At 32.1% G+C, this 13,737-nt stretch overlaps 3 protein-coding genes across 6 annotated transcripts; 1 reads left to right on the plus strand and 2 right to left on the minus strand.

The window, feature by feature from the left end:
- The first annotated feature begins 924 nt into the window (after positions 1–924).
- LOC140826060 (B3 domain-containing protein At2g36080) lies at positions 925–5,541 on the plus strand. Of its 4 annotated transcripts, none has more exons than XR_012116774.1 (4): positions 925–1,922; positions 2,454–2,644; positions 4,584–4,706; positions 5,260–5,541. XR_012116774.1 is itself a non-coding variant. In XM_073188172.1 (3 exons), the coding sequence occupies exons 1-3, from the start codon at positions 1,130–1,132 to the stop codon at positions 5,341–5,343; spliced, it is 1,068 nt and encodes a 355-aa protein (XP_073044273.1). In that variant the 5' UTR covers positions 925–1,129; the 3' UTR covers positions 5,344–5,541. The 4 variants fall into 4 exon arrangements, 2 of the variants coding, with proteins under 2 accessions (XP_073044273.1, XP_073044274.1); XR_012116773.1 differs by having other exon boundaries at positions 4,584–4,702; XM_073188172.1 differs by lacking the exon at positions 4,584–4,706.
- A 2,004-nt stretch (positions 5,542–7,545) lies between these two features.
- LOC140828171 (casparian strip membrane protein 1-like) lies at positions 7,546–8,710 on the minus strand. The gene is made up of 3 exons (XM_073191157.1): positions 8,232–8,710; positions 8,033–8,156; positions 7,546–7,948 (listed from the first exon to the last, which is right to left on the minus strand). The coding sequence occupies exons 1-3, from the start codon at positions 8,624–8,626 to the stop codon at positions 7,733–7,735; spliced, it is 735 nt and encodes a 244-aa protein (XP_073047258.1). The 5' UTR covers positions 8,627–8,710; the 3' UTR covers positions 7,546–7,732.
- A 2,292-nt stretch (positions 8,711–11,002) lies between these two features.
- On the minus strand, positions 11,003–12,833 carry LOC140828172 (NAC domain-containing protein 90-like). Its single transcript, XM_073191158.1, has 3 exons — positions 12,580–12,833; positions 11,999–12,300; positions 11,003–11,372 (listed from the first exon to the last, which is right to left on the minus strand). Exons 1-3 carry the CDS (start codon positions 12,734–12,736, stop codon positions 11,076–11,078), a joined length of 756 nt encoding a protein of 251 aa, XP_073047259.1. The 5' UTR covers positions 12,737–12,833; the 3' UTR covers positions 11,003–11,075.
- Between the last annotated feature and the right edge of the window lie 904 nt (positions 12,834–13,737).

Genomic DNA, 13,737 nt, shown 5'->3' on the forward strand with positions numbered 1-13,737 from the left:
ACTTAGTAAAAAACTAAAACCAAACTTCGAATTGAGAATCAAAAATTTATTTATAGACGATTCCCATGAATCGTAGTTTATTTTTATCAAATTAGCTTTGATTTAGTATTTACGTAAATGGAGCTAAAATTCAACATAACATTATTCATCGTCCTATCAACATTCAGGTTAAATAAGCACTAAAAACGAAAGAAAAATAATTTATTCCACTAAGACTAAATTTTAGATATACATATTTATATTGTGATTTGTGAGGGTTAATGCTTGACAGATGTGAGTGTATATAACAATAGTAGTATAAGATTGTAAAAATTTGTATTTTATCATAATTAAGTGTTGTGCTGAATGTTACAATATTTCAGACAACATGTAGCGGAATATTAAAGCTTGTAACATAAATTAACTTTAAATAAATACTATGGTCAACTTGATTTGATTTTATTTAAAATCAATTTGTGTTACAAATTTTAATATTCCGCTCCATGTTGTCTACATTTTATTATTACATTCAGCACAATACTTAATTATGATAAAACACATATTTACAATCTTATACTATTATTGTTATATACACTCACATCTGTCAAACAATATCTTATACTATTATTGTTATATACACTCACATCTGTCAAACAATATATATATATATATATATATATATATATATATATATATATATAGACACACATACATACACAAAACATAATCGTCCAAATCACATGTTAATTAATAATTACTTTAACTTATTAAACTTCCACGTATGATTTGGCTGGCTATATTTAAATTTTAAAGGGAGGACATGGATCCCTATGTACATACAATTAACCCACTCAGATATATCGAATTTTGGATCCATACTTCTCCAACCCAACTACATAAATCTCCCCGTCATATATATATATATATATATATATATATATATATATATATATATATATATATTTCCCAGCCTTTTCCTTCTTTCTGTTTCTGTCAACTGCCACCATCAAATTCTTGCCCAAATTTTCTGCAACAAAATCAATCCTTGATTCCTTTCAGGCCCCCCAACTCTCTCTCGGTTTCCCTAAATTTCTTAGGGCAGCAGTGTAGTACTATTAACCATTACCAAGGCACACAACCAGCACTGAAAATGTCAATAAACCACCACTCTTCAGACCAGATTCCAGAGCCCCACCTCTACTGGCCACAGTACATAATGGATTCCTCGTCTACTAGTCAGAATCCCACTTTTTTCTCTCGTTTAATGCCTAAACCCGCTGATTTCTGGGCCACTAGTACTCAGCCTTGCCGCCAGCAGTACCAACCCACTGCCGCGGAAAGAGCTGGTTCAGCGAACATGTTCAACCTCAACAGCGAAGAGGAAATGGCACCCGATGAACAGATGAGTGGTACTCATGCAGATGACAGAGATTCTAAGAACATTAATAGTTTGTCCTTGGATTTGGCACAAAATCAGAGGAAAGATATCCTCAAAGAACATCTGTTCGAGAAGCCATTAACACCCAGCGACGTGGGTAAGCTCAACCGCTTGGTGATACCCAAGCAACACGCCGAGAAATACTTCCCACTGTGCGGCGGAGACTCTGGGGAGAAGGGTTTTCTGCTGAACTTCGAGGATGACACGGGTAAATCGTGGAGGTTTCGCTACTCTTATTGGAACAGTAGCCAGAGCTATGTCTTGACGAAAGGCTGGAGCCGTTTCGTGAAGGAGAAACGCCTGGACGCAGGCGATTTCGTCCTGTTCTCGCGCCACGTGGCGGACGCCGGACGCCTTTTCATAGGGTGGAGGAGGAGGCATTCCGGGGTAGAAATCGGCGGCGCTCCGCCTGTTACTGGCAGAGGAATATTCTACCATCCTTATCCAAACCAGCAGCTTCAATCTTCTACTTCTCCCTCATACCAACCTGAGTATCTTAATTCAGGTGTCGTTATCTACCTTTGTTATTTTTTTTATACTTATTTGTTGTATTTTAATTTAATTTTTTCATTATATTATATTTACATATATCACACGTTTTTTAAAGTTAATTTATGGTATATTTACCATTACCAGTAAATTGGGGGGATGGGGGCCGGGTCAGTTCATGTATTGCTTGCCATCTGTCGGCATAAAATGCCGCGTCCCTTCTGGATACACACAAATATATATCAAGTAGCTGGATGTCGAATTTATATATTTAAAATAAATACATATAATTTTATAGATAGACTTGATCTGTCTGATATATTATATAATTTAAAAGAATATGTAGTTTGGGGTTATGACAAATTTAATCCCGGTTTATACAAAATCATTTTCATATTACTCTTCTCATGTTGTAAAGTACTGTTGCTTGAAATGGTGTACAGTTTTATTGTTTTATGTTATCATATTATCTTATTAATTACCATGTTAATATAATTAATATAATAAAATATGTTCAATGAAACAATTTATTGCACGATATATACAGGCGCAGCCCCAACAAGTGGGAACTCGAAGAAATTGAGGCTATTTGGAGTGAATTTAGAATGCCAGGCCGATGACTCCGCCGCATCAGCGGCACCTGCCGACGGCGGCTCGCCAATGTCTGTCCACCCCGACCGGTGGCTCAGGCCATATCACCACCAGTATTACGTCGTCCATGATCATCACGATCAAATGGTACATTATCCCGCAGTATTTTACTAATTTTGATCGTTTCTTTAATTAATTTTAGACGTGTAATAGGGTGATTAGGGGGTTTAGACTAGAGATCAAGTGGTCCAATTTCCCCGTTTGATTTTGGTGTTTTCCTTCACGAAACACGGGTATTGTTTTGAATGAGTCCCAATCCCATTAATACGCCAATTAAACATCGCATATATATTATTATCTTTTATATCCCATTAATATTAGGTGGCCGGAAGATTTTTGTCCACGCATGCATGCTGTCAAATATTTGTGTTCTCCACTCTACGTTATCCAGATATATATATATATATATATATATATATATATATATATATATATATATATATATATATATATATATATATCATGGATGATATTTTTTTAGTCTATTGATTTATTTAATTTTGATCTATGATTGATCAGTAAGTTCAAAGTTTTATTTGTACACTACTTTTAATTTAGGATGTTTTGGTTCGATTGCTGACGTAACATATGTAAATAAATAATTTTTGATGCCAACATCTTTTTTCGTGACGTCGTCAATTAGACTAATTAAAGTAGTCCTAAATTAAAATTTAGGATTTCAAAATGAAACTTGGAAATTTTAGTCACCAAAAACTCAAATTTTAACTATTTAATTTTTCCAAATTAGAAAGTTAAGTTGGAATAATCATTAAATGATTTTTTTTGGTGGATTCATTATTTTGAAATAATGCATTGTTTGGATGTTATAATCGGAGGACGGTCGAGTGAATTTACAAGTACTTCAAAACAACTTCTTTAAAAACACTTTAAGCTCCGAGAAAAGGATTTGGTATAAAGATTTTTTAAGACTTGTCTAAATAATTAAGAGGTTTTTGAAGTGCTGGTCGCTATATTTTAAAATTTGATCTGTCATGCATTTTTTTATTTATTATAAGAAAATATATCAATATCTGTAAAGATTCCTCATATTAGTTTATGGAAAAATCTCATCAACTTATTTTTAAGATAAGGTTTTACTTTCTTTAAAAAAAACTCTTAAATATAAGAGCTTGAAATATCAGGGTTAATTATATTTATCTTTAATAAGGTATACAATGATATTTTCATAATTATTGCAAACTTCTGGGGTGAGTTCAAATTTAGTCTTCAATAATTCTTGTATGTCTTCTCTTGCAAGTGATCCATGATATATGGTTATTAGTTGTAATCAAGTGTGAAATCCTTACCTTTTTCAAGTCTTTCGATTCAGATTAAATCCTTCTATTTAAGTGATATATTACATGTCACGTGTGAAATTATTAGGGAAAATGAGTTTTTTAGTCAGTCAACTTGTTCAATTTTAGGTTTTGATTTATTAAGTTTTCAATATTTGTTTTTTTTGTAAATTAATTTATAATTTTCTATTATTTTAATTTCAATTGTTAATATGAAATCTGACAAATCAACCATTGTTTTGTCAAACTATCATTATTTGATGTCATGTCAATATTTTTCGATGTCATTTCAGTAATTGTTAATGTCACGTCAAATTTTTTTGTGTCACATCAATAATTAAATTAAAATAGTCGGAAATAAAAATTTATTGATCGAAAAACAAGTAGATTGAAACATACAATGAACAAGTGGTAAAAAATTTTATTTTAAATTATATAATATGGATTTATTGAACCCATGCATGGTGCATCACAACCCACATTTTCTTGAAAAAATCTAAAATTTACAAAATAAAATTATTTCATACAATAATGATATATACCTTTATCAAAGCACCTCAATTAAAGAGTACGAATTTAAATACTCTAACCTGGAAACAGCCAATTCAAAGCTTTACATACATATATACATATATTTTAAAATTTTTATGAGCATAAATTCATGTCGTGTCACATGGTCAAAAGTAATTTTCGATTAATTATTAAATAATAATATCATATGGTTGAATCAGGAAATAAATCTCTCACCAGCAGGTAATGGATAAGATCTATTGCCTAGAGATGTGACGTCCACATTCCACGACCAGAAGAAAAGGAATTAAAAAAAGTAACGCCAATAAATTAAATATCCGTAAGTTATTTTTTCTCTTCGAAATATTTCTAATCTTTTTTATTCTCTCCATTTAGTCTATTTTATTTTTAATGCAAAAACTTATAAAATATTATATGTTATTGAGAAAGTGTTGGCACTTTCTATATAATCAATTAAAAGTCTACGAATCATTTTTTTAAGAGACTGTAAGCACTGTCTTAAAAGGTAAATGATAATAGTTACAAGGTTCGTATTTACCTTCAATTACTCGATTATTTGACCTAATTTTATTTATTTATTTTTACCTCGGAGAAGTTTGGGAGAAAGACATGAAATTAAGTCCAGAGATCGAGAAATATTGTTATTGTCGCTATATTATGATCATATCCTTAATTTTTTCAACGTTTTTCATTAATATCAAGAAATTTATCAATATGGAAATTCGAGAATATGGAGATTAAATTGGAAAAAACTCAAGACTATATATATGGAGAAAAATAAGTATTATCCTCTTTTCTTTTATTTTATTTGTAAAAAATACAAACCCCGTTATTTTTTATTTTATGGAAAATAATTAAATTAAAAAATTTCGATAGAGATGGACGAAAATGCACAAGAGATGGGGCCAAGAAGATGTAAGAGCTGTCAGATTCCTATGGAGGAAAAAGGAAGATAATTAAAGAAAGAATATGGATGGATGCAATCAATATTTTTGGTTTTAATTTAATTTAATTTAATTTAATTTAATTTTAGGGTTGAATTTTTTTTTGTATTGTAGTGATTCTGGCGCAGAGATTTTATTTTATTTTATTTTATATTTGTGGGGACCCTTCGTCAGATATTGCGGTGTGCAATGCAACAAATTGAAGTTTGTTTCAGTTTTTTTAAAAAAATTCGAATATTATTAATTTGATGTATTTATCTCATTTATAAATCTATTGTGCTTAAATATTATAATTTGGAAAGCTAATTGATATATTAATTTAAGACACGGGATATAAATAAAAATATATTTGTTTTAATTCAAGAGGAGAGTTTTTTTTGATGTGACAAATGGCATGACCCTGCAAGCCGGGCGAGTTAGAATAAATTTGAGCAAGATTTGTAGATTACTACAATTTGAATGAAAGTTTTACCTCTCTGAATTAGTTTCGATTTGGTGCTAGAATCAAATCATTTGGTTTAAAATTGAAAGAGAGATGCCCATTGTACTGAAAGTGGTGAGAGCCGGATTTGCGACAGTGCAAAGTGCTTACTGTTTTCGAAATTTATGGGCTTGGTACACTAGGAATTCGCACAATTCGGATTTTAATAGAGTAAGGTATGATAATATTTTCTAGAGCTAGTTCTGTGTATGATTCTTACTCGAGTTCATTTTCATGCAGTGTATTATTGAGAAATATGGGTAAGTTGCATTAAGAGTCTGGAGAAAAAGCATGAACCATACTTGTAGATCTTTTCTTTGGCTTCGAAATAACACCAAATTCGCTTTATTTGGTTTAGAAATGAATAAGTTGTGCGGATTGAAACACATTTTTAATTGAACCGACCCATTATATTTTTATCTTTCTTCATTGCTATATACCATATTTATGACCTGTTTGAATTCCTGAGCTTCCACTTACAGATGGGAAACTAGAAATTTTTCGATGATTAAGAGAACATGAAACGCTCAAACAAAAAATCACTTAATCATAGTATATATTCAGTGATAAATTTAGAGATGAATTTGTATACAGATTTTGTAGATAATACAAATTTGTATGCCGTGGATATGTAAGAAAATGTGACACATATCAGAAGAAGAACAGACGTGTAGGAAATGACGACGGCCATTGCTTACAACTTTTGACAAACATGCTCAACTTTAGAAACTGAGATGCGTACACGGTTCTTCTTCTGAATCTCGTCTCCCGATACACTCATCGATGGTATGAGAAAACGCCTATAAATAGAGCGATTGAGGTCCTTAAGCATACACACCTCATAAAGAAATATACACCATCTATCGAGAGAGTGGAGTGCTTAGAAGGCTTCAATCGATCGAAGAAAAATTAAAGAAATCAAAATTTTCAATGGTCGGAGGTAATTCTTGATTAAGCTTCCGTATATTATATATCATGTTTATATATACGTAGAAACATGATTTTGAGAAAAATTCTAACAGGATAATCTTAACCGCAGTGTGCAATGAACGTTTTTGCTATCTTTATTAACAAAATAATATGCACACCGTAAATACCATTAACCACAGCGCTCAATGCGCGTCATCGATCTTCATTAACAATATAATGTGTGCTCCGTCAATAACATTAAACACAGTTTGCAATAATGTGTTGTCCATAATGTTTCTCCAGCGTGCTTTGTCATGACGATGTCCGTTTCCGTGGCGTGCTTTGCGCGCTTCCGACAGCCCGTGACTCTCAACAGTTTTTAGATGATTTACGCGTTGCGAAAAATCAATTTTGTTGTAGAGACCGCTCTCTTAAATATCTGATGGTGAAAAGATCAATGAGTAATAGCTCATTTGGCGTACTTGATAATTGATTCATGTTCTTTAGGAATTATAATTCTCGTCTTTAGTTAATTAACAATAAAAAGAATATATATCCATTTGGTCATGAGGTAATAATATTTTGCCACTGATTTAGAATCCTTGTTAAAAATAAAGTTACACCTCGAACCCAAAACCGAGCAAAAACCCAAAAAATTAGAAAGAAGATGAATATTTAATAATTTGAAGTGTTAAAATTGTATGTTTAATTTGAAATCTTATCCTAAGGTTAAGGCTATATATATATTTGGCATTTTTGGTATCCTTTTTGACGATTAGATTATCATAAGTCGTAAAAAGCTAGGAAGATTGGAAAACCAAAAATTAAAATTAAAATTAAAATCCAAATTGTTTCCAATGAATTTAATTTTGCCCACATGAACACGAACATTTCTATATCAACCGCATCCCAAATAACAAAAAATTCAACACACATTCAAACTTCCAAATTAAATAAACAGAACAGAAAGTGAAAACTATAAAATCGAATGATCACATTATAATATGAATCTAGTTTAGTGTCTTTGGAGAGCCACAGCCGAGAGCACCACCAAGAAAATAAGTATAACCACCGCGATAAACGCCGCCACCACGGCTCCACTGACCTTCTGGCAGAAATCGCCGAACTGCTGACATATGGCCAGCCAATTTGCCGCCGAGTTCCCATTGTGTGCGAGGTAAACTATGGCTGCCGAAGAACCCCCGGCGGACGTAGCCAAAGCAACAGCAAGCTGCAGCCGATTAAAGTTTATGGTCATGTTAATCCATGCAAAATTATATAATTATTTTATATTTAATTTGGATTAAAATCTTACTGTATCGAAGAGAATTAACATGAATCTTGGTGCATAGGCAAGAGGTCGCACGATGCAAACAATGGAGAAGGGAATGGAGAGAACAAGGTATCCAGTAACTATCGCCATAGCTATTACAAAGAACCTGCAACAGAAAAGAGATCAAAATAAATATACAAATTATGGGGACGATTCGATCATCAGGATGATCAAGACTTACGAGAAAGTAGGGAGATCATCATAGCTGGCTTGGAACTGGAAAAATTGAGTGAAGAATGGGAGAGTTTGCTCGGTGGTTCCCATGGCGACTGTAGAGCCTAAAGCCGCCGTAGCAGCGGATATTCGGAGGATCAAGTCAAAAATAGAGACACCCCTTTTGTATCTCGAGACCTTGCCACGCTCAAATGCCGCCGGAGCCTCCACCAAAAGGGGTGCTTTTCCTTTCCTTTCTCTGCTCGTTTCTGCAACTTCAACGGTTGCCTCATTTTTCTCCATTTCTGCTAAAGTTTTTCTTGAATTTGTGGTCGCTAAAGAGATGATCGAAGCTTGAGTTATGTTATGAAATGGGAAGAGAGATCGAAGGGTTATATAATGATGTTGGATTAAAGTTGACATTGAAGTGTTAATGTGAGATAATGGAGCAAGAGGAGTTGTTTGACAACTTCTTGTTGAATGAAACGATGGAAGAATACTATGTTGGGGTAGATGGAGATTCTTGAAAATTAATAGATATTGTATTAGATCAGTGAAGGTGGATTCTGTATAAGGGTTTGGTTGACATATAAACGTCTTTGATTAATGAATGAGAATATTAGAGGTATTTACGTAACGAAGAGCCTCGCTAATCCTCTATAGGTCAGAAATTATTTTGACCAAAATTATCTTGCATAAGCATTCGTTATTGCTCGTTTGTATTGATATTAGTTTTTACGGAAAATAATTAAAGTTGTCATTTTATTTGATATAAATTTTATTTGGCAGTGTAATATGTCAATTTTCAATAATCTTAATTCAATGAAAACAATTCTACTGTAAATTTTTTTTAAAATGGGAATGGGCCTGGTGGAGCGGGTACCCGACCCATCTCCAACTTATTGGATCGAGTTTGGGTAAAGTTAAATGATATCAGTCTATTAATAAGTATTTATTTCTGTACCGATTTAGAAGCATTTGTGCTTTGGAGCCTATAGTTCTGTGAAAAAATTATTATATATGTACGTTGGACCAACATAAATATATTGTGTTTGGGTTTTTCCCTACATGTATAGTCCAAATTAAAACAAAGTCATCTCGGCATCTTCAAACTTTAGTGCACACGTTCCAATATTTTGTATTTCTTGCAATATTATTAAGAATGTGACTATTACAGTGACTATCCATGGTAAGTTGGTATGTCCACATTTTTATTACAAAAGTAACTTTTATTTATTTTTATTAATTTCAATTTAAAATTTTATGTATATTTCTTAAGTCTTACCCAAAAAAAGAAAAATTTGCCCTGATTCTTCTCCAATTTTTAATTAATTAGTGGACGGAATATTTTTTACTTTATTTTCGAACCACCGCTTCTCATCGCCACGAGCGGCACAGTCGTGCCTGGAATTGAGATGTATTTGGTGTGCTATTCGATTAATTGCGAAGGTATAGAAAATCTAAACCAATGATTTTCTTTATTTTTCTAGATAATCACGAACATTCCGTTGTGTTCTTTACCATATTTGACTACTTTTGGTGGTGAGTTTTCTTTTTTCTTTGCTCGTACAACATTGTTTTGCTTAATTGAGCATTAAAGATTGATGTGTAGAACTTTAAAATTATGTAGTCAAATATTTCATACAAACTAGTAGTGTTGGGCAAGCGCATTGCATGAGTTAGAAAATAAAGTCAAAAATATTATGTCCACTGATTAAAGATTGGGCAGAAGAATTCAGGGTAATTTTTTTTCTTTTATGTGTGTTAAGACAAATATATAAGTGAAATATTAAATTGAAATTAATAATAAATTTTTTTAATAAAATGTGGACATACCAATCTATGAAAGCTAGTTAATATAATACTCATATTCTTAATATTATTGTAAGAAATACAGAATATTTGAACGTGTGGAGTGTGGAGTAAAGTCTGAAGATGATGATGGCTTTGTTTTGGGCTATCTAGGGACAAAAACCTAAAAATAATATATTTATGTTGAACTAACTTATACCATTATGTATAACATATTTTTCAAAAATTCACAAACGGGCTTGAGTCAATGGACTCTCATGTTTCTACGTAGGCACGACCTTCCGTATACCTCATCTTGAAGTTTACCCTTTAGAAATATACTCTTTGACATCCATTGGGTCGTTACGATACAAACTACCATTTAGTACTTGAAGAAGAAGTTGAAGAACTTGTGTATTCTTGAATGTATTGTTCTTCATATTGAATGAAACTTCGATTTTTTCACTACTCTGCATATATGTATCTTGTTATTCTCACTGACACTGAACTGCTGCATATAAGTTGTTTATTTTTAAATTTGAATCCTTTTTTAACCGAAGTGTTGAGTTTGCGCTGGACATATCAGTTACATCATGTCAGCAATATATGACACTATGTGAGTTATTTACTGTGCCACATCAGTTTCGTGAAAAAAAGATTGAAAACCAAAAACAAAACCAGTTAACTGTATTATAACCAAATTTTGACACCTGAAAGATAAAAAACCAGTTTTTTTAAAAAAGGACAAAAACCAAACTAAGCCGATTATTTTATTAATTTAAGTGTATCATTTGAAATGGTGAAATGCCTTCATGAAGGAAATGTGCCAATTGACATGATGGTTTTTGGTAATTTCTATGAGATTCTGGTAGCCAAGTTATATATCAAATGATTCTAATACATTTTTATATATCGATTTTACTACTTACGTTATTTATTAATTGATTTTCCAATTACAAATATATTTGCGCAAAGAAACATAGCAAACGTCAATGTTTGAATAATATGTCTAGTTTACTCTATTCGAGCTTTTCCTTAAATGACTTTCAGTATTCCAATGATTATTTTAGAAACTGAAATATTACAGATTATATTTTAACACATCTACCAAATCAAATTGTTCCAAATCCCAGAAGGGTTCATCGTCAGAGGCCAAATCCCAGTTGTTATCACTTCCCACAGAATGAGACGGATTATTCATACCACCCGAATTAGAACAATCAAAACCAGCTTCTGGATCGCTAGATGTGGTGGCTGCTTGGCGGTGCTCCGTCACTGGAATGCCTATCACCCCGTCGGATGGCGGTGGTCGTCTATCGAATGCTCTAAAGAAGTTTGATCTTTGGTAAATTCTGCATAAGCTGAGTTCTTCCCTTACCTGTTTGAACAATAAAATAAGAGGATGCATGTGTGTGAAACTAAAATGTTACTCTTCAATGCTAATTCTGAAGGGGAAAACATGATTAATTATCGAATCCTAGTAGTTTGATGGAAATATTTAATGTAGGGCTTTTAATCTATATATGGACTGTTACATATGTGTTGATTTAATATAGGTTTTCAGTATTCTAAAACTAGGTCTTAGTGCAATAGTTTTAATTTTTCTACATTTTTAATCGTTTTTTAAGCCTAAGGGTTGCATGACGTCAAAGTTCAAAAATTTCAGCAATGTGCATAGTTATATATCATGTCAATATTCCGAAGAGAAAAGATGAGAAGTGTCAAATGAGTCAAGTTATTGCAATCAGACCCATTTTCTTTTACTAATTAAAACATCAAAACTCTATCTAAGCCAACTTCCTAGAGGAAATTTTGCTTTTCCCCTAAAATAAATGATATATTTTACTTTTTGTCTTTGGCAAATAGAAGGTCATTCCACCTAAACACACAAACAAAGCCTTAGTCATTTATGAATGATCTTTTTGAAATCAAGGAACTTAATTCACATAAACATTATAGTATCATAGTTATGACTTATGGTAGTAATTAGAATGTCAAATAGACCTGTGGATTTGCAGGAGCAGAAGAGGAAGAAACTTCAAGATTTGTCTCAATGGCCTTATATTCATTCATCTTCCACTCGGTCTTCCTACCATTCGGCGTTCGACCCTCGTAGAAAACCATAGTCTTTTTCCGGCCAATCACGCGATTCTGGGAAGAGTAAACGTCTCCAGGAGAACCAGTTGCTTTCCAATAACCATGTTTTGTGAGCCTGTTGGGTCTTCCTCCTCGGACTTCCCTCTCCTGCCTAGGAATGAAGAAGAACCATTGCTCGGAATCCACCTGACAACGTTCTCCGGCCAGTTCTGTTTCATTAGTTTCACACATTTCATGCACGGCGTTTTGAATATAATATTAAAAGAATAAACAAAAATGGTCTTTACTTCATGTAGAAAGGGCTGAAACAAAGAGACCATCAATGCATGTAAAATAATTTTAAACGAAAAATCTTTAACAGTTATGTATCATAATTATATATCATATTATATGTACACGACTGATTATCTTATTCATATACCGGAATTTCAAACGACAGATTTTCGAGGCGAAATAAAACAAGATCAACTCGTAGCACGCATACTTACGTGGGAGATCGGAGGGATGATATTCATAAATATCTAAAACCGGGATGACCCGATTGATATCAGGTCTCGTGCCTCTGAGCTTATGATGCAGATAAAACAGCACCAACTCTTCCTCTGTTGGGTAGAACCTAAAACCTGGAGCAAAATCATCACCCATATCTGACCCAAATGTAATCAAACCCTAATGTATCAATTTATATAATTTAATCAGTAAAAAATATATTAAATACCAATTAAATTTTTTTTTTTAAATTTCAAACACGTTTAGGTTTGCTTATTGTGAAAGCTATTTATTGTCTATTTATAGGGAGACATTTTGTGAAATGTTTTTTGGGTAACGAGATGGTATGAAGAGAAAGCGTAATGGAGAAGTAATTTAGGAAGAAATTAAACGCGTGGGAAAGATTTGTTTCTTTGAAATTTCCAAGTTCTTACCAGGATTCGGGAAAATTAAATTCTCTTCCCCATTTGTATTCTTTGAGATACACCTTTATTCGAAGTCAAGTTCATGTGTGCGCGTTGACCTACTTCTCTTTATCTTGAATCCTGAAATATTATTTACACTCAACTTAATGAATAAAATTATTAATAAAGTGGAGTGTACGAAGCATAAAATTTATTATAAATAGAAAAAAATTATCATAGCATATGAAACATAAAATAAATTGAAAATACATAACATCACTCATATTCTCAGTTCAATACATTTCTAAATTATTGTGTATGAAAAATACTGGATAAAATTATTTATTTACGATAATTGAATATTTTATTATTTTATGACACGTGTTATAGTTTGAAAAATAATTAGTACCAAAAATTCATATGTATACAAATAGATTAAAGTAAATGATGGATTCTTGTAAATAATTTAAAATACATTTACTAATCTTTTCATTGTTAAACAGCATTGTAAGTTAGAAAAGAGTCAGGTTAAAAAAAGCGAGAAATATTTATTATGTTTCTTGCTGTGTATATAGTTTAATTAAATATTATGTGGAATTAGTAATAGATGAAAAATGATCGTGTAATAGAAGATCTGATTTTAGAATATAGTAGAGAATTGGAGGCAATTGATGGCTTAATAATAAAAATAGACCACATTATAAACTTTTGAAAGAAAAAAAAATCAGTCATATATGTATATACAGACGCACA

The sequence above is a fragment of the Primulina eburnea genome, chromosome 3 (assembly GCF_022965805.1).
Source record: "Primulina eburnea isolate SZY01 chromosome 3, ASM2296580v1, whole genome shotgun sequence".
Taxonomy (NCBI): domain Eukaryota; kingdom Viridiplantae; phylum Streptophyta; class Magnoliopsida; order Lamiales; family Gesneriaceae; genus Primulina; species Primulina eburnea.